Source organism: Centruroides sculpturatus, unplaced genomic scaffold (assembly GCF_000671375.1).
Source record: "Centruroides sculpturatus isolate CEXI.00-Female unplaced genomic scaffold, Cexi_2.0 scaffold731, whole genome shotgun sequence".
Classification (NCBI taxonomy): domain Eukaryota; kingdom Metazoa; phylum Arthropoda; class Arachnida; order Scorpiones; family Buthidae; genus Centruroides; species Centruroides sculpturatus.
The window spans coordinates 279828-299497 of NW_019385203.1; the positions used below are offsets into that span (position 1 = coordinate 279828).

Sequence of the window (19670 nt, forward strand, 5' to 3'; positions counted from 1 at the left end):
TATTTACAGAGAAATTGCAACATATACAAACAAAAAGATTGCTTACAAGAGACCTAATACTATATATAACCTTCTGTGTAAAGGACAAAATAGACAAAAAACTCGCTCTAGGGGATACCTCTATATCTCTTTGGGATGACAGGTTTCAACGATGTATGTTGGGTCAACGAAACAATCTTTCGACAGGCATCTACGTGAACACAAATATGATATTGATCACAACAAAGATAATACCGCCCTACCAGGTGTAAGTGCTGACCTTAACAATGCCAAACTGATCAGACTCTCAAACCGTTTTGAATACACTTATGATCTCTAGAAACCCTTGAAATATATAAGGCTGGATTACATACTAACTGCATCAATTCCAAGGATGCTGTTAATATATCTCATGCTTGGAGGTTAGGGTACGAATGCGACAACAACCCCCACAACACGGTTTAACTCGCACATCCGTTACATTATATGTGTTTATAATACACATGTATTATTGTATTTAGTATGCACGTTTACTTTCATTTGTACATTGGATGTCTGTGTCAACGTTACGTCTGCATCCATGGCAACAAACGCACACAACGGTTTTGTATGAAAGATTTGAAAATTTTTAAATGTTTAAATTGTATCATGAAACTGTTCTTAGAATCTCAGTAATTTTAAATGTGATGAAGACTGATATTTAAGGTCAAAAACGCTTGTTATCTCGATTAAATGTTTTTACTGGATAATCAAAAGTTTTAGCGAGTCATTTTTTATACAGGGTGTATCAGAATGACGTTTTAAAAATTTGGGGGATTGTAGAGGATGAAATTCTGAACGTTTTGATATAAGGAACCTATAGCCGGAAATATGATATAAAGTTTCTACAGCACTTTGCACGTTCTATGCAGTCGGTATGTTGAATGAAACAGCAAATTACAGTATTTATGACAAGTTTTATTGACAAAACAATCAAACAATCAAATAGAGTACAATCAAATTGTACATTGAATCAGTGGCTGCACTACTTTAGAGTAAATGCTCAATGTGACGACCACCAACTTTGTTACATAATGTGCAACGATGAACCGTGTTTTGTCCGACTCTCTGTAAGATACCATGCTTTCCTCTGATGGTATTAAATGCTGTAAAGATGCGCTTTGTAAGCACATGAACTGTTTCTACAGGTGTTGCGTACAGAAGGGACTTTACATAATCTCAGAGGAAGAAGTCAAGAACAATAACATGACATCAATGGACAGAAGGGTAACTACCAAAGTGAAAGGCGGTCAAGCACTTCCTACCGCTGTAGAAACTTTATATCACATTTCCGGCTATGGGTTCCTTATATCAAAACATTCAAAATTTTATCTTGTACAATCCCCCAAATTTTTAAAATGTCATTCTGATACACCCTGTATATATATTTATAGAATAATAATATAACACAAATTTTTACTACCTTTGAAAGCAGAATCTAAAAATATTTGTGATTTTATATACATTTAGTGCTGACGGTTTTAAAGTTGGATGTGATTGGACAAGAGCAAAATTTAGTCCTGATGGTCATTATGTAATAGCTGGCTCTCAAGATGGTGCTATTTATATCTGGAATACATCATCTGGAAAAATTGAAAAGGTTTTAAGAGAACATAAGTAAGACATCATTTAGTTTTTAATTGAATGAATATATTATAGTAATAATAATTTCTGCAACATAATTGTAATATTGTAGATTGCTTCAAAACTATATTATAGTGAATATTCATAGTTATAATTTATTTTAAATTAATTGGAAATTATAGTTAAATCTCTGCTTAGAGACTGCTAATGATTTCAAGCAAAAATGGTCTTTGAGAGGGGGTCACTTTAGAGAGTTTTTATTAAATCAAATAATACACCATAGACCACCCAACTACACCTTATATTGCTGAGATAATTTATTTAAACATAACTAACGTTTTCAGCCTATTTGATAGGCTTATCCTCAGCTTAAATGAGAAAATAATGGTGTTCTAAAAATAGAATATGTAAATTCAAATACAAAAATAACAGAAGATTATAACAAAATATACAAATATAAATATAGATATATATGTATAAATATAAAATAGAACAAAACTCAGATATATTATTATATATCGTGTAAATATATATATATTTATTTATTTATATATTATTTATATATTTATTTAAAGGAGTTCTTGAAAGACTTTTTAACTAAGTGCTTCCACGCAGATGGTAGACCTTAGACCTTCTGTATCTCTTGTATTAATACACGTATCTTGTAGGTTGCCCTTATAAATTTCAATCTTTTCTGCACTAATCACTAAAGTTGGGGAGTGCAAGGACTTAATATCTGCTTCATCCCATTTTACTATGGAGCCTTCAGTCTGTGCCATCTGAGATGATAATGTGGCATTGAATCCCTTATTGACATTACAGTTGACCCCCCATAACACAGTAGATACGTTCCGGTTTTTATGAAATTCATTTTCTACGAGTCCTTAAATACATGAGCCAATCACAGCCCGTCATGTATGCAGTTTACAGACTACGACCGTTTGAAAGGTTTTCTTCCATAAAATTAATCGATTCTAGACTAATTCGATTCAACATTTCCAAAATGCATATTATTTTTTGGGAATAATCCATATAAACTATGCTATAAACAAAAAATTGTAGGATTACTTACCGAATGTGCATCGTTTGATAACGCCATTGCTTAAGCTTGTTTTCGTCATGGAGCGGTGCATCGAATGGCGCTGGTGTGCTTCCTGATAAATTATTTTTCTGCGAAAACTTGCTGAACTTTGGAGACATCATTACTATAAATATAATTTTTATGGCTGTTAAATAATAAATGGCTTTAAGTAGGTCTGCTGCTCATTTAAACTCAACGGTTTGTGCAATATCCACTATTGGTCTAGATCAGGGCTTCTTAAACTATGGGTCGCAACCCCATTTGGGGTCGCGAGATTTTAATGCAAAATATTGAAAATAATTTGTGACAGTTTGAAAATGGCACGCTTTGTCTCATAGGTTTCGTGAGTTGCGCTTTGTGTCACTTCTGGTGCAGCAAGACAACGATTCAGCAACACTGTAGTGTGAACTAGTGTAGTGTTGTCGCTTTTCAGTGTATTTAGTTGTCTCTGTTCCATTGTAACACAAGAGTGAACTGTGGTAGTACACCATTATTGTTTTTGCAAATTTATATATATCTTTATTTTATATATATATATATATTTTTTTTGGGGGGGGTCGAAATAAATAACAATCATAAATGGAGTCATGAATAAAAAAAGTCTAAGAAGCCCTGGTCTAGATTCGACCAATCCTGTATTGCGACATGAGTCGGTGATGACATTTTACTGAATTATACGAGTCTCTTTTAGCGTGTTTATACGAATACAGTCGCAATTTTTTTGCAGTCATATAGAAATCCAAACCATATGAATCTGTTTTATAGGGTGGTCTACTGTAAACTGGTCTCCTTCAGTTTGATTCCCAAATTTCGTGTTGTGATACCAATATAGTTTTTCTTTATTCCTAATTGCATGTTTTCATAAGGAATTCTGTACACTTCTACTTTTCCCTCTTTATTAATGCTGTCCTTGTCATTCCTTGACCTCCCTGACTTTAGCGATGAGCACAGAAATTTATAAGGGCAAGCTACAAGATACATGCATTAATACAAGGGATGCAGAAGGTCTACGATCTGCATGGAAGCACTTAGTTAAAAAGTCTTTCAAGAACTCCTAACTTATGCCTTAATTTTACATCTTTGGTATTCTGTTTATTTACATATACAGTATATATATTTACATGATATATACTGTATAATATATCTGATTTTTGTTCTATTTTATACTTATACATTATATCTATTTATATTTGTATATTTTGTTATAATCTTCTGTTATTTTTGTATTTGGATTTACATATTCTATTTTTAGAATGCCATTATTTTTTCTCATTTAACCTGAGGATAGGCCTATCGAATAGGCCAAAAATGTTAGTTACATTTAAATAAATTGTCTTAGCAACTTAAGGTGTAGTTGGATGCTCTATTAATTATTTGCTGAGTGACTTTTCTTAATTGTTAATCTACCATAGTTTAATGATACTATATTTATTTTAATTTTGTATTATTCCAAATGAAAAAATTGAATAATGTAGCAGTATCTTTGTATAAGAGTCCTACTTTGGCAAAACTGTGGATCTGTTCTTATCAGCTTATAGCAGGGTGTGACATTGTTCTGTTTCAACCATTTTTCACTTCTTGCCAGACAAAATTTGGTCTGGTATAGATGCTCCTTTCAGTTGTAGCTTCTGATTCAAAACTGCACTTTCTAGTTCCTTTAGGGTCTCATTCAGTCCAAGGAATGTTAAGTTCCAAAACTGAGAACTGAAATGGACATACAGGTTCCTATTATTTGTTGGGAAGATTTCTTTAATACTTGATGGACATTTTAAGAAACTGTTCTTGAACTTCCAAATTTTCAACAGAATGTATTATGCCCTATGTTGAAGTCCTCCTCCTTGTGCTGAACAAATACCAAAAGGATTTCTTTCACTGAAAAGCACAGTTTAGAATCATAAGCTACAACCAGAAGGAGCATTCACACCAGGCCAAATTTTTAGGAGTCTGGCAAGAAGAAAAAATGATTGGGAGAGAACAACGTCATCCTGCTAAAAGCAGATAAGAACAGATCCATAGCTTTGATGAAGCAGCACTCTTACTCAAGGACATTGCTACATTGCATCAATGATACAGAATGTGAAAGGAGTAGAAAATATTAAATTAAGTAATTTTCAAATAACACAACACCTTAATTTGCTGAGAAAAAAAAAATTTTTTTTTTTCTCAGCAAATTAAGGTGTTGTGTTATTTGATTTATATACTAGTGCTGAGTGAGTGTACATCAATTAAATAATTTTCACTTGTTTTAAATGTGTCATTTTTTTTCAATACCTTCTTTTTCAAATTCCTGCTCTACTTTGCACAAAAGAGTTTTTAGACATGTGTTTCCTAAATTATTTACCAGTGACTTGCCTGATAAGCACTTTAAGAACTTCACTTAATTTTACAGGCAAAGGTTCTAACCATCCATTGTTAGAATCGTCCTCTGTCATTTTCTTGATTTTCCATGTCAAATTCCTCAAATACACATTCCTTGAAATCTCTATATTTTAAAAAATGATTAATATAAATCATAAAAAAACTAAATTTTTTCTTCTTATAGTGCCGTTGTTACTGCTTGTGCTTGGAATCCAACTGGAAACCACATAATTAGCTGCGACAGAGCAAAAAAAATTGTTGTATGGTCTGAATTCTAAAAGACTGTTTTATATCATTCATACCTCAAGCTGATTCATAATAGAATCAGCTTTGTGATTTTGTAAATTATTTTCTAAGTATTTATCTTTTACTTAAGTTAGTATTGTATCACAAATTTTTTATTAGTGTGTATTGTCATTTATTGTGATGTATTTTGTTGAATATCGTCTCATTAAATTGTTGCAAGGTTTAATTTTAAAAAGTGAATCATTTGTTTTGTTATAGTACTATGTTATTTAATTTTATTTTTATGTGAAATCAAAAGGTGATTACAAGATGTATAGAAAAAAAATTTTGTTATGTAAATAAGAATGCTTTATTTCTTGTAAATTTATGTAACATAAAGTTTTTCACTTTGTGAAATTATCTGTCATAAGAATAAATTGTTATTTGTAAATAGTATACAAACTATAATTGTGAATATTTGATATTGAATAAAATATATTAAATGATATTAAATATTTTTTCATTTTTGTGAGATATTTATGATTTGAATTATATTTTATTTAGAATATATAATTCATATCATACATATTCATCTGTTTACATCTTCAAAATCATATTTTACATGATTTTTGAATGTAATATATATGTGTCTAGAGTAATTTCAAGAGATGATAATGCATCTCTTGAAGTTATGTAGAATCTACATGTTGTAATTATTAATATCATCATCAGTTGTATAATGTTATCAGAATTAGCATGTTCTAAAATACACAAATTAAAATATGCTTAAAAAACTTTGTTTTATTGCAATAAGAATTTATATTATTATTATTTTCAAATAAATAGGCATTTTTAAGCCGTCTTTTTGGTCTATAGCCTCAACATGTGTCCGATAACACGTAATCATTATCAATCTTAACCAATGCTTTAAACATTAATCATTTTAACATTATTTGTTTGCAGTACAATAATTTAAATTGCTGGCATTTCTTACATCAATTTATATGCTATCTGTTAAATATAATACTGCAAAATCAGCATGCAAACAACATTAGATGAATCAGTATTAATTAAGAATAATAACTAGAATTAATAAGTCTTGAAGTTATACATTTTAAAAATTATTTTATCATTGTCCTTTTAATGTCAGAGTCAATAAAACTAAAATTTTCATTAATTGTCATAACCTATTGATAACAGAGTAAGTAATTATCACTATCAATTGTAGATAAGTTACAAAATGATTGCAATAAATGGATTTTACTGTATAAAAAATTGCTAGAATGAAATATTGTCTAATACAAAACATAAAGCATTATCGTTTTTTTATTTCTTTATACAATCGAACCTCGGTTTACAAACTTCATTCGTTCCTAAACATTGTAAGAGACTGATTTCTTCTGAAACCAAAGCAAATTTTCCATTTTACATTGTTTCAATGTAAAATGGATTAATCCATTCCTGACCCCAAAACTTTTTTTTACCTTTTTAGTTGTATTTCATGCATAAAATGCTTATAAAGGCAATATAATATTACTTTATCTATATACTGTATATACCAATATTTATTTATTTTAAAATTACTTATAAATGATTTTTTCATACAGTACTCAAATTTTGTATGGATTGGACAAAGGGTTTAGGAGTTAATAAGAGAGATGGAATTGAGAGGGGTAAGGAGTCCATGTTTTATGATACCTAATGGTCACGGACAGGTGAACTTTGCACTTGCCAGGCAATAGAGATGATCCTTGTACCGTACTTATCAACATGGAGAGGTGATCCAAGAATAAAACTGATGCCAATGACAATGCTAAGTGGATAAAACCACTGAACACTGGTAGTTGGTTGTGAGTTCAGCCAACAGGCTGGCTAAGTGTAGTTTTCCAAGTTTTCTTCATGTTATTAAAACTCTATTTCCTTCTGCACACTTTTATGCAACGAGGCTCATTGTCTTTACACAACACAAATGGCACACCCTCCTGACCAAAAGGAAAATGACGGACGTGTATTCAATTTTCTTTAAACATGATGTCGCTACAGCCATTCTATGCAGTATATTCCAGCTCATTGAGCACGATATAATCCAGTGGTTGTTTTGCTTTACAAATTTCTTGGATTTCGTGGTGTTTGTTTATGTATATACGCAGAAGTATTTTAGAAATACAATTTTTCTAATAATTCTCTAATGTAGTGGCCAAAAGTTTTCGTTACTTATTGTTTGTTGATTAAAAAATTAACAAAAAATGTAATTATTTACAAATTTTATTAAGTTATTAATAATTTGTAGCTCTTCTTGTATTTTCTATAATAGATACTATTTGATTTGTAAAGAATAACCTAAAATTGAAAAACTTAAAATATTCCAAATTACCAGTTTTGAATTTTTGCTATCAGCGAAACGGCACTACGCTCTTCCAATCTCTACAGATTGAAGAGCGTAGTGCCGTTTATGGTTTTCTTTACAATATTTCTATATTATTTAATAATGACAATGAACAAGGGTGGCCTTACGAATGGATTTAGATTCCCTTCAGTGCATTTTCCTCCGTGCCAAATCTAAATCCATGCAATGGCTTTAGATTTAGCACCAAGGAATGGTGATAATCGGGATATAAAGGTGGCAATTTATACTGCTGTATTAAGATTTAGATGGAACCACCAAGCGCGGATCCAAACTTGCACCATCCCTGGTGATCTCTACCCTTGTAGCCATCAACAGTAACACGACTACCGGGAACAATGCCAGAGGTGGTGTCAGCCGCCTGGGGTGGAGGAAAATTTCGATCCCCTTATTTAGGTACGGTAGAGCGTCGTTTATCCGAATCAATTGGGGACTCGGGTTGTTCGGATAACCAATTATGTACGAAAAAATATATTAATTTATCACGTGTTGAAATTTTTCTCTGTTGCGTGTCTCTTCGCGTTGAATTTTCGTCGATGTTAAGCCTAACGAAGACTTTTGTATCGTTAAAAATTATTTTTTTATTTTGTACAAACAAAATAAATATATTGAAAAATATAAAAACAATAAAAAAATTATACTTCAGAAGTTAATTTAGTATCAAAAACGTAAAATATTTGAGTAGCCGAAGACATAGCCAAACATTACAGCGCCACAGCACTGGCGAAAATTTAAATTTGTCGACTGGAATTCCTTCGGATAACCGACGTTTCGGATAAACGACGCTCTACTGTATTTCAATTTAAAAGACCAAAATTCAGTTTTGTCACAGAAGAAGCAATGAAAAATTCGGTGGTAATGCAGCGACCTGTTTAAAATAGTTCTATTGGATACTAGTAGTGTATATGAACGCGAATGGTTCGTACAAGCAAAAAAAAAAGGTCAACAGGTTTCGCAGGAACTCCTCGGATAAAAAAGTTACTAGTTCACCCGGCGAGCCGATTCCCGGACTGTCCGGACGATAGCACTATCGTAGGCCCGATGCAAATGTAGGTTAGGATGTTTCAAAATTTTACAAGATATTATTATTATTTATTGTGAAATTTTACCGCCTCTTAAAAAGTGCTGCCCGGGGCGGACCGCCCCTACCGCCCCCCTACAGTACACCACTGCGCCAGGCAGTCCCAAAAACATAGCCATCGCGGCCTGACCCAAAAGCCAGGCTAGGCATATGTTCCACGATCCCCGGCCTGCTCTAAACACGAAGTTTGGAACCAGATATACTGCACTTTGATCTTAGCCATGAGGTCGAAAAGCGATTTATATTACGAAATTTAAATATTTTATGCTTATGATGCATTGATATAACTATTACAGCGACTCCATTACAATGTTTTAAATATGCTGTCTGAATGAACCTCAGGTTTCTTCCAGAATCTAACTATCGTCAATTGAACACAAAATATGTGAAAAATTAGATTTTGACGTTATAATTAAAGATTTCGCATAAATCAGAGCACGGAAAATAAATTATGATAGTTTTTTAATTAATAATACTTTTCTTAATTTTTATCTCTGGAATTTTTAAAACTAATATTTTAAATTATATAACCTATGCAGTTTTAAGTTTTAAGGGTTTAGGAGTTAATAAGAGAGATGGAATTGAGAGGGGTAAGGAGTCCATGTTTTATGATACCTAATGGTCACGGACAGGTGAACTTTGCACTTGCCAGGCAATAGAGATGATCCTTGTACCGTACTTATCAACATGGAGAGGTGATCCAAGAATAAAACTGATGCCAATGACAATGCTAAGTGGATAAAACCACTGAACACTGGTAGTTGGTTGTGAGTTCAGCCAACAGGCTGGCTAAGTGTAGTTTTCCAAGTTTTCTTCATGTTATTAAAACTCTATTTCCTTCTGCACACTTTTATGCAACGAGGCTCATTGTCTTTACACAACACAAATGGCACACCCTCCTGACCAAAAGGAAAATGACGGACGTGTATTCAATTTTCTTTAAACATGATGTCGCTACAGCCATTCTATGCAGTATATTCCAGCTCATTGAGCACGATATAATCCAGTGGTTGTTTTGCTTTACAAATTTCTTGGATTTCGTGGTGTTTGTTTATGTATATACGCAGAAGTATTTTAGAAATACAATTTTTCTAATAATTCTCTAATGTAGTGGCCAAAAGTTTTCGTTACTTATTGTTTGTTGATTAAAAAATTAACAAAAAATGTAATTATTTACAAATTTTATTAAGTTATTAATAATTTGTAGCTCTTCTTGTATTTTCTATAATAGATACTATTTGATTTGTAAAGAATAACCTAAAATTGAAAAACTTAAAATATTCCAAATTACCAGTTTTGAATTTTTGCTATCAGCGAAACGGCACTACGCTCTTCCAATCTCTACAGATTGAAGAGCGTAGTGCCGTTTATGGTTTTCTTTACAATATTTCTATATTATTTAATAATGACAATGAACAAGGGTGGCCTTACGAATGGATTTAGATTCCCTTCAGTGCATTTTCCTCCGTGCCAAATCTAAATCCATGCAATGGCTTTAGATTTAGCACCAAGGAATGGTGATAATCGGGATATAAAGGTGGCAATTTATACTGCTGTATTAAGATTTAGATGGAACCACCAAGCGCGGATCCAAACTTGCACCATCCCTGGTGATCTCTACCCTTGTAGCCATCAACAGTAACACGACTACCGGGAACAATGCCAGAGGTGGTGTCAGCCGCCTGGGGTGGAGGAAAATTTCGATCCCCTTATTTAGGTACGGTAGAGCGTCGTTTATCCGAATCAATTGGGGACTCGGGTTGTTCGGATAACCAATTATGTACGAAAAAATATATTAATTTATCACGTGTTGAAATTTTTCTCCGTTGCGTGTCNAAATTATTATAGTCATATTACGCTTGGCGATATTTTGGCTATTATTTGAAATAGGTCAGTTTTCATTTTTATATTGTGCGTGGAGTCGTTCTCGTCCTTTGCGTGTTTTATGAGTAATTTTGTGATTTAAAAGTGTCGAACAGCATGAGTTCCAAAGAATCAAAAGCGGGAAGTTCTCTGACATACGAATCAATTAAAGTAATTGCAGAATCGATGGGAATTGGTAACTTGTCCGACGACGGAGCGAAGATGTTAGCAGAAGACATTACATACCGACTGAAAATGATTGTGCAGGTAAATATGAACTAAATAGAGATCTACTTCCATAACTGCAATATTTCATTATATAACAGTTAATAAATCAATAAATGTTAAGTATTTACTATATTTAGACAATATAAAGCGTGTTACGTTGATTGATTTAAATAAAACACGTTGTCTGTTACTTTGATCTTCTTTTCTGTTTTTTACTTTATATGTGCTGTCATTTTGCTAAAATATCAATAAAAAGTCGAGAAGATTGCTTAAGAGAAGAGAACTAATCACACAGGAACACAATTGGGATAGACATATAGTGTTTATTTTATTGTAAAAGAAAGGCATTTCATACTACATCCCTCATCAGTCTAGTTAAAAACATTGCAGATTTTAGGTTACAATTATAAATATACATAAAATGTAATGAACGTAATGTTATCCGTACAGCAGAAGTTACGTACATTGTAGTTATAATAGTGATAACTGGATTCTAATAACTATAAAGTAATTAAATTGTAAATTAAGTAAACAGGAATTAAGTTACACAATAAATAGATGGTCACTACTCAGAGAAAAAGTCCCTAAAATGTATTGAGCAAATTTTGGGACAATAAAATTGGTCATGTTGGCAGTGAAGCCAACCAGTGGCCAAGTGGTTCCATTCCCTGAACACTGGGAGTTTGATTATGAGTTTGCATCTTGCCGAGACAGGCTGGCCACATAGAGTTTTCTGGATTTTCTTCACATCTGTAATGCCTAAATAGGGGCCAGTTATCTTTAAAAAGATCCCAGAAGGCATTCTCCCAGGCAGATTGCCCAGGTGTTGCATTACCATAACTTAATAAAACAAATACGTTGGTAGTGTATTTGTAAACTTTTGTACACATGTTAATTGCCAAAATTTCTTACATCTTTGATCTTACTTAAATATTTTGTTGATTTTTCTTGTTTTTAAAATAAATGAAATATACTATTATTTAATTATCATCTTAATATTTGTTAATTTCTTTATGTATATATTCTACGCTCTAGAACAGTGTTTCTCAACCTCTAACAAATCGTCGACCCCTTCAATAAACCGTTACGTAGTATCGGCCCCTTCACTACAAAATTCCGATGCTGAGGGACAAGGCTAATGCCAAATTTGTACTGCATTGAATAGACTAGTGACTAGTAATGTTGTTTGTTTAATTATTGTATGATATAACAAATAAAATATCTAATTATTCTTAATATAATGTTTTACTATATCACCCAGAAAATTGTTTTTCACCCCCAAAATATAAATTGTTACTAATCGCCCCCTCAACATGGAAAAATGCCCACATGGGGGCGGTATTCGCTCCTGTTGAGAAACACTGCTCTAGAACCTTCATAACACAGTAACATAAACTTTAATGACTACTAAAGTTTTCAACCAAAATTTCGGTCTTCCTCAGGTTTGTAACCAGTGAAATTCAAAAATGGAACATAGAACAATATGTTTAAAAAATTATTTCAAAAGACATGGAACAATTTACATGTGCATAGAAGATATTTAATTGTATATGTTAACATAGCAATAGAAATATTCCACTTCCTAAACAATAAATAGTAAGATATAACCAATGAACCATAACAAGAATGCTAAATGCTAGTGTTGCCTGCTCCTTTCATAACATTACTTCCATGCATAGGAAACCTCATCAGCATCTTTTGTGTTAATATAGTTGCTGGTCAAGCTGGCTTTGTAGATTTCCAATGTCTCCAGGTTTCACAAGTGTTCAATTTGATGAGATCTTCCAATCAACTTGGCTTTATGGAGGTCTGCTTGTATGTCGGGGTCCGTAGCAATTAGAGCAAAAGGTTTACTTACAATTTTTGTCATTTTCTGACTGATATTTAGTAAAATAATTTACATTAAAAGTTTTTTGACTCCTAGAAGGAAATATATGTAAATATTTATTTGCTAGTGTAAAGTGTAATTGCTATTTTTAATTTACTGTTTAAATTTTGTTAGGATAATTAGCAAAATTAAATCAATACAAATGTTTATACATTATTGGACCAAATATCTGGCTTCCAGAAATTTGGAATTACCAGAAAACTGGCTAGTTTTGAATTTGACATGTGTAACTGTAGTTTGCAGTATAGTCATTTGTGTTTTGGTTTTCATGGTGTACACATTGCACACCAGTTCCAATGTGACTGTTGAGATACAGTTTTTCACTTTTCTTTATATTGTTTATTTTATATTTTAAGTATATATTTAACCTGTGTCCAGAAAAGTTAGAAATCTTCTCCACTTTAAGATCTAAGCTTGCTGGATATTTGATCCAGTGTCTTATATAGATAATATCTGAAAATTATGGTTATCAAATTATAAATACAAAATTTCACTTAAGAATCTTTTTGTAATATACAAAATTTATTACTGAAATTTTTCATAGATTATTAAAAGTTCAATTTTCTAGAAACAATTATATTTCTTTGATATTTTTTAATTTTCTAATAAATTTAGATCCAATGTTCAATTTTATGAAAATATATTCATATGAAATGTAGATAATGATTTCTTAATCATTTAAGCCTGATGATTAAATACATTAGTTATTAGTAAGTTCTTTTTAAAATGCATTTTGATGATACATCTTAACTGTAACCCTTTTAATTGATCCATTATATTTAGACTGTGCAAAATTGATCTCTATCAGTTAAGTTGTAATTTAGGAAAACCGGTGTAATGTGCTTGTAATTGAGAGTATATCTGTTCTTCTGTTCACACTGTGTTAGATACTACTTCTCACTGCATTTCTATGTATGAGAAACTTCTACATTACTAAATATGAGAAACAGTAATACAGAAAATTATTAAATAGTGAAAAAATTCATCCTGATTTATTTAATGTTTTTTTTTTTTTTGCTTGTAAGTAGATATTTTGAGAAATAGATAATATGCTATGTTAATAGTAACATAGAATAATAAGTTATTAATAATTATATTTTAATTTTTAGGATGCACAGAAATTTATGGGCCATGCAAAACGCCGTAAATTAACTACTGGAGACTATGACCATGCATTGAAAGTAAAAAATGTAGAGGTAAATTTCAAAAATGTTAGGTTACTAGGAAAAAATAATAGCTTTTGCAAAAGTTTTGTTTAAAACTTTTAGTGACATTTTGCTAAACTTTTCTTATAAAGAAAAGTTTAGCAAAATGTTGATAAAGGTTTTAAGCAGAATTGATAAGAATTCATCCGTTTTTATTAAATTTTATATGAATTACTAAAACTATAAATTAAATGTATAATTTTTATTTTACTAATGAAGTATGAATTACAGGCTATTTTATGATCCTGTTGAATTAGTTTGGAATTTTTGCATAGATCTGATGTAATTTATAACATACTTCAACATATTCAAAATTAGAATTTCTAGTCATAAGAAATACTTAGAACTAAAACTATTTAGAGTCTATTATTTGGAGGTGAAACTGAAACTATTATAACATATTATTAGTTTCAGTTTCACTTTGATGACAGAAATAGCACATTTTACAAAGTATTTAAATTTTTGCTCACTAGAACAGTGCTAAGCTGCAGAATTGGTATTGCTCGTTTCCCAGCTTGATTTCCTGTTACATTTTTTAGTGTGGAAGACAATGAGGAACAATTCAATAATAAATTTAGATTAATTATAAATATTTAAAATTAAGTTTCAAATTTAAGAATCACATTCTAACTTGCATATTTTATATAAAGTTTTAATTTTTTTCTGTTACAATATTTTGATTATTATTGTTTAGAGCAACCCCTTTCGAATGTAGGCTGCAAGGGAACTTTGTAAGTTTCCAGCATACCATATGCATCTTTTATTTTGGTATTGTAGGCTTTAAGTCTGTTGAGTATCAATACACTATATAACTGCTAATAAACTAGGTACTAAAATAATATATACTAACTTTCTTACCCGTCGCACATTGCTGCGATCTCAGAAGAAAGGAAATTCAAGCAAACTTGTTATGATAAAATTCAATTTACATTTTATTATTTTTATTGAAACTTATTATTATTATTAATTTTCATCGGGAAAACATTTCAAAGTGTCGTTTCAATTCTATTTATTTATTGGAGTGTTTGTGGATACACGATATTTTTTGTTTTTCCGTCTGGTGCGTACACGAATAAATCGGAAGGTTTTTCGACGCGTGAGCCGGCCACATACAGTTGTCCATGCGAGAAGCACGGATTCTCCAAATTTAGCCCACACACTCGCTGCGATTGTCAGAAGCGCGATATTCCCCATTTTTATATATATTTTTAAATCCTTTATAATTTTAATTATTTAATTGCTCCTTCCTCTCTTCCTTGGCATGTTGTGAAATTTCTGATAGTTGGATAATAAACCGTTTTATTGTAATTTGTCTTTTTAAATTATTAGATGATATTAAAATTTGGAAAAGGGGATCCCTAGATCGGTAAAATAGGCGAATTTCCTTCTACAACTTCGGTTGTTGTTCGGTATACAGTTAAAGTTTTAACAAAGTTCGAGCGAATACGTAATTAGCAAAAAAAAGTTGAAATAAAGTGATTAAACAAACATTATTACGAATATCGTAAATAACAGTTCACAAATGCATATATAGAAATATTTTTTGAAGGGGGAAATGGTCTTCACAATTTGAAATCAATCGGACACACTGTGCTCGAATGCTCGTGTAAACGCGCGCCATCTATCGTAGGATATATGTACTATGCCAAAAACCTTCGCCGGAGTATATTAAACAACTTCCCAAAGTTTCACGGCAATCGGATAAACGGTGTGGTAATGCATGAAGGACAGACACACACACACACACACACATACATTCATTTTTATATATATAGATGATATGTTAACTAGTGATACAGTTTATTCTCATCTTTTCATGAGTCAAGTTTAGTTTTAATTTTCTTTATTGTGAATATCAATTTAATTAGGGCTGTATAATGACACAAGAGAGAAAACAGAAAAATAAAATTGTTGTCAAATCCCAGGGCTGCATATTATGGTGGGTGGGCCAGGGGCTACTCATAACTGCTTTAGAGTCTTCTTTTTAATTACAAGAATACAAATATCTTAAATTTGTTAATAACAATTTATTAAAAAAAGTTAGTCACAACCATACAAGTAGATAAATTAAGAAAAATAGCACATCCTGTAAGTCTGTATCAAGTAGACGTAGCACTGTTAAATCTATGATATTTAATTCTGAATGTTTTCAAAAATAAAATTGAAAATTTATTTAACTTGGTTATTTTACTATTATAAACTTAATTTTTTTTTAAATTCATGAACCAAGTACATTCCAGTTTGATTATATTTTGTATCTAATTTGAAAATCATTAATATATAATACCTATAATATATTGATTAATAATTAATGTAAGTAACAGATCTATCTATAAATAGTGTAATCAATTTAAATCAAAATAGTTTTTTTAAAAAAATTCACAAAAATAATTTAAGAAACAAAAAGTCTATTTTTTGTCCATGTCACACTTCAGAAATAAAACAATCTTATGATGGAGTTGACTTTTTATTGTAAGCTTTTGCCTCAATGTGTAAAACATGTAAAATAAATTTTCCTTTGGCAATGGAATAACCATAAGAATATATACAGTAAAACCTGTATAAACTGGAATTGCATAATACTGAATATTATTTTATGATTTGGTAGGTTTTCATTTTCGATGGTTTTTTAACAGAGAAAATTTTTCTGTTCCAAAGAATGTTTTCTATCTATTTTATTCAGGTTCCATTTGGACAGGCTTTACTGTATTAATATTATTAGGCTGTAATTTCCAAATTGAAGACTTATAAATTCCCACTGGTGTTCATATGTCTTTGTGTCTTTCCTTAATCTTGCAAACGGAGATAGATGAAAGTAGAGACCAGGTATCAAAATAATCAAAAGCTTAGAGACAGGAGCCTCAGTTAACTATATATGAACTTCTGCTTTGCACTGTAAGTCACACTATTTCAATTTAAAAATTTTCTCCAGAATGGAGTTAGGTAAATAATGACTGGCATAACTCTACTGTTATCAGAAAAAGTGTGATGTATAGGGCAAGGCACTACTAAAATGGAGAGCACATTTTAAATTAAATAAATAAAAATATGATTAAAAATTACAGCCCAGCATCGTGACAATGTCACAATAAATAATTGCTTATATTAATATATATTTTTATATTTATGCCATTGCCAAAGATAAATTTATTTTACATGTTTAACATATTGAGGCAGACAAGAGCTTTCAATGAAAGGTCCACCCTGCTATGAGACTGTTTTATTCCCAATGTGTGACATGATAAAAAATGAAATCTTTTAGTGTTTCTTTAATTACTTTTGTGTATTTTTTAAAATATAATAGTTGTCCTGGCTATTTTCTTAGTATTGAAATAGGTTGAATGCAAAAGCAGACATGCAAATTCAGCTGTTTTATATTAAGTCATATTTAATGAACTTTGCAAAAATGTTAAACGAATTCACTCTTTACATTAAATGTATAAAAAAAAATGTTATGTAAAATATTTTTTAATAAATATTTTATCAAGTAATGATTTCATTTTCTTTATAAAACAGCAACTGCACACCGGGTTGTGTAAAAATAAATAAGACCTATTTGAACCTTTAACCGATGTGTGTAAGACCTACTTGAACCTTTAACCTTTATTTCATTTTCTGTATTAGTTGTCAAATTACTTAGAATTAAAATTAAGTGAATTAGTAAATGCATATTTATGTAACGTTTTAGTGTTTTAAATTAGAATACAGTAAATAAAGAGATAAAAGCACTTTAGTTTTACAATAATGATTGAGAAAAAATGCTCTGGAGCTAAAAAGTTTGAGAACTGCTGTATTAGATTAGAGTTACAGTAAAACCTTGTTAAGTTGAAGTTTAAGCAGTAAAAAAATCCTGCTTTTGAGCTATGAGTCATGAGTTGACAAGTTTAATACCCAATTTTTTCAAATTTTTTGCAAGTATGTAGTATATAATTTTATTGAAGGTGTTGGCGCCTCAAGCACCACCGTATTTTTGTAGTAAAAAAAATAATAATAATTTTAAAATTGGAGATGATAGTATCCTAGTAATGGCTATTTTTTTGTACCAATGTCTCATTCTGCATTAAACTTTTTTTTTGCAAAATCACAAGTACTTTCATACTTTTTACAGTCCATTAAAGATTGGCAGACATCTGGTCCATCGAGGCGGATCAAGAAAAAAAGAGAGACAACTTTGCAAGCAAATAAGATTGGGTTTAAAACTTCATTAAATCACCTATCCAAGATAGGAGGAATTTATCTGTCCGTTATATGTGGTAGACAGTTTAAAATGGATCAACCTGAGAAATCAAAGAAAAAACGCACTTCGATAAGAGCTAGTGTGATTAAATTAATTAGTAAAGTCGATAGTCTAGTTGAAAGCAATGATAGAGAGACAGAAACTCTTCTAGAAATACTGGATCAGTTGAGTCGAAACGAAGAGTCATTGAGAACCTTAAACAGGGAAATTGGGGTTTCATTACTAGCCCAACTGATTATGACACTGAGATAGTCAATAGTGAAGAATGTGAGGACAAAATTATAACTTGTAAATTTAAGATCCAGTCACATATTAAACGATTAAAAGCAGACACGTCCGTGGCCATGGTGACTTTGCCCTATAGTTCAAAATAACTCTGCTAATATTAAATTGCTGGAGATTCCCCTACTGAAATTTCTGGAAGACATGAAGAATGGAGTAACTTTAAAATGCAATTTGATAATATCATTTCCTCAAGCAAACAACTATTGGTAGAACAGAAACTACATTATTTGAAGGCTGCCCTCATAGAGAATGCTAAGAATTTAGAAACATTAAACGATTTGTTTGCCTCATTGTTTCAAGTGCTACAAGAAAGGTATGAAAACAATAAATTAATAGTAGAAACCCATGTTAATGCAATTCTGGACTCTGTAAAACTAGCTTATGAGTCAGCAATGGGTTTGAGGAGTTTAATTGATAGCATCAATAGGAATATGCAAGCTTTAATACCCCGTTCGCACCGAGCATTTCGATCTAGATTGTGGCTAAGGTCGGAGACAGTTCCGTGGTGCGAACGCTGTCGACCGTTTCAATCTCGACTGAAACGAGGTTCAATCGCGATCAACTCAAGAGAGTTCTTGAAACTAGATCCAGTCGTAAGAGAGATCCCACAATCCCACGCGCGCGAGAAAATACAAGATGGCTACAGAACACGTGTCGTGCTATCAGCAAAAAAGTAAAAAAGATGTTTAGAGAGACGACGAGATTTTCGTACTATTAGATATATGGCAACAGAAAGTAGATGACCTACACAAAGCCAAAAGAAATAGAATGGTATATCAGGCGATGGCTGTAACTCTACGAGAGCATGGTATTCAAGAACGTGGGAGCAGATCCAAACAAAGATAAAGAATTTGACTGCAGAATATCGGTAAGTGGAATAAAGATATTAATATGATTATCATTATGGTAGAATACTTCATAATCTATTTAACTTTGAGACATTAAAATTTTAAAAATGCCATTAACCCTTGCCTGACCGACTTCCGGTTAACACATTTTGTGAGTGACCGAGGTCAATATAGGTCAGTCAAAGTCACCCAGGCAATGTTGTTATTTTAAAAATTTACCAAAAATCAAATTATTATTATATTCATGTGAAAAAAATCACATATATTTATTAATATTTCTAGTTTTAGATGCAATATTTTTTATTACATTTTATTAGAAAATTTGAAAATATGTATGTATATATAATTATATATCCTCAATGTGT

At 31.2% G+C, this 19670-nt stretch overlaps 2 protein-coding genes across 2 annotated transcripts in view; both read left to right on the forward strand.

Moving 5' to 3' along the window:
* LOC111636083 (autophagy-related protein 16-1-like) overlaps window positions 1-5625 on the forward strand; it is a 116143-nt gene extending 110518 nt beyond the window's left edge. The window contains exons 15-16 of the mRNA XM_023381253.1: window positions 1489-1635; window positions 5226-5625. Coding sequence (XP_023237021.1) covers window positions 1489-1635; window positions 5226-5319 — 241 coding nt within the window. The 3' untranslated portion in view covers window positions 5320-5625. The remainder of the gene's footprint in view (window positions 1-1488; window positions 1636-5225) is intronic.
* A 5016-nt stretch (window positions 5626-10641) lies between these two features.
* The window catches only part of LOC111636088 (transcription initiation factor TFIID subunit 6-like), a 41565-nt gene continuing 32536 nt past the window's right edge, over window positions 10642-19670 (forward strand). Inside the window, exons 1-2 of the mRNA XM_023381258.1 lie at window positions 10642-10881; window positions 13840-13926. Coding sequence (XP_023237026.1) covers window positions 10732-10881; window positions 13840-13926 — 237 coding nt within the window. The 5' untranslated portion in view covers window positions 10642-10731. The remainder of the gene's footprint in view (window positions 10882-13839; window positions 13927-19670) is intronic.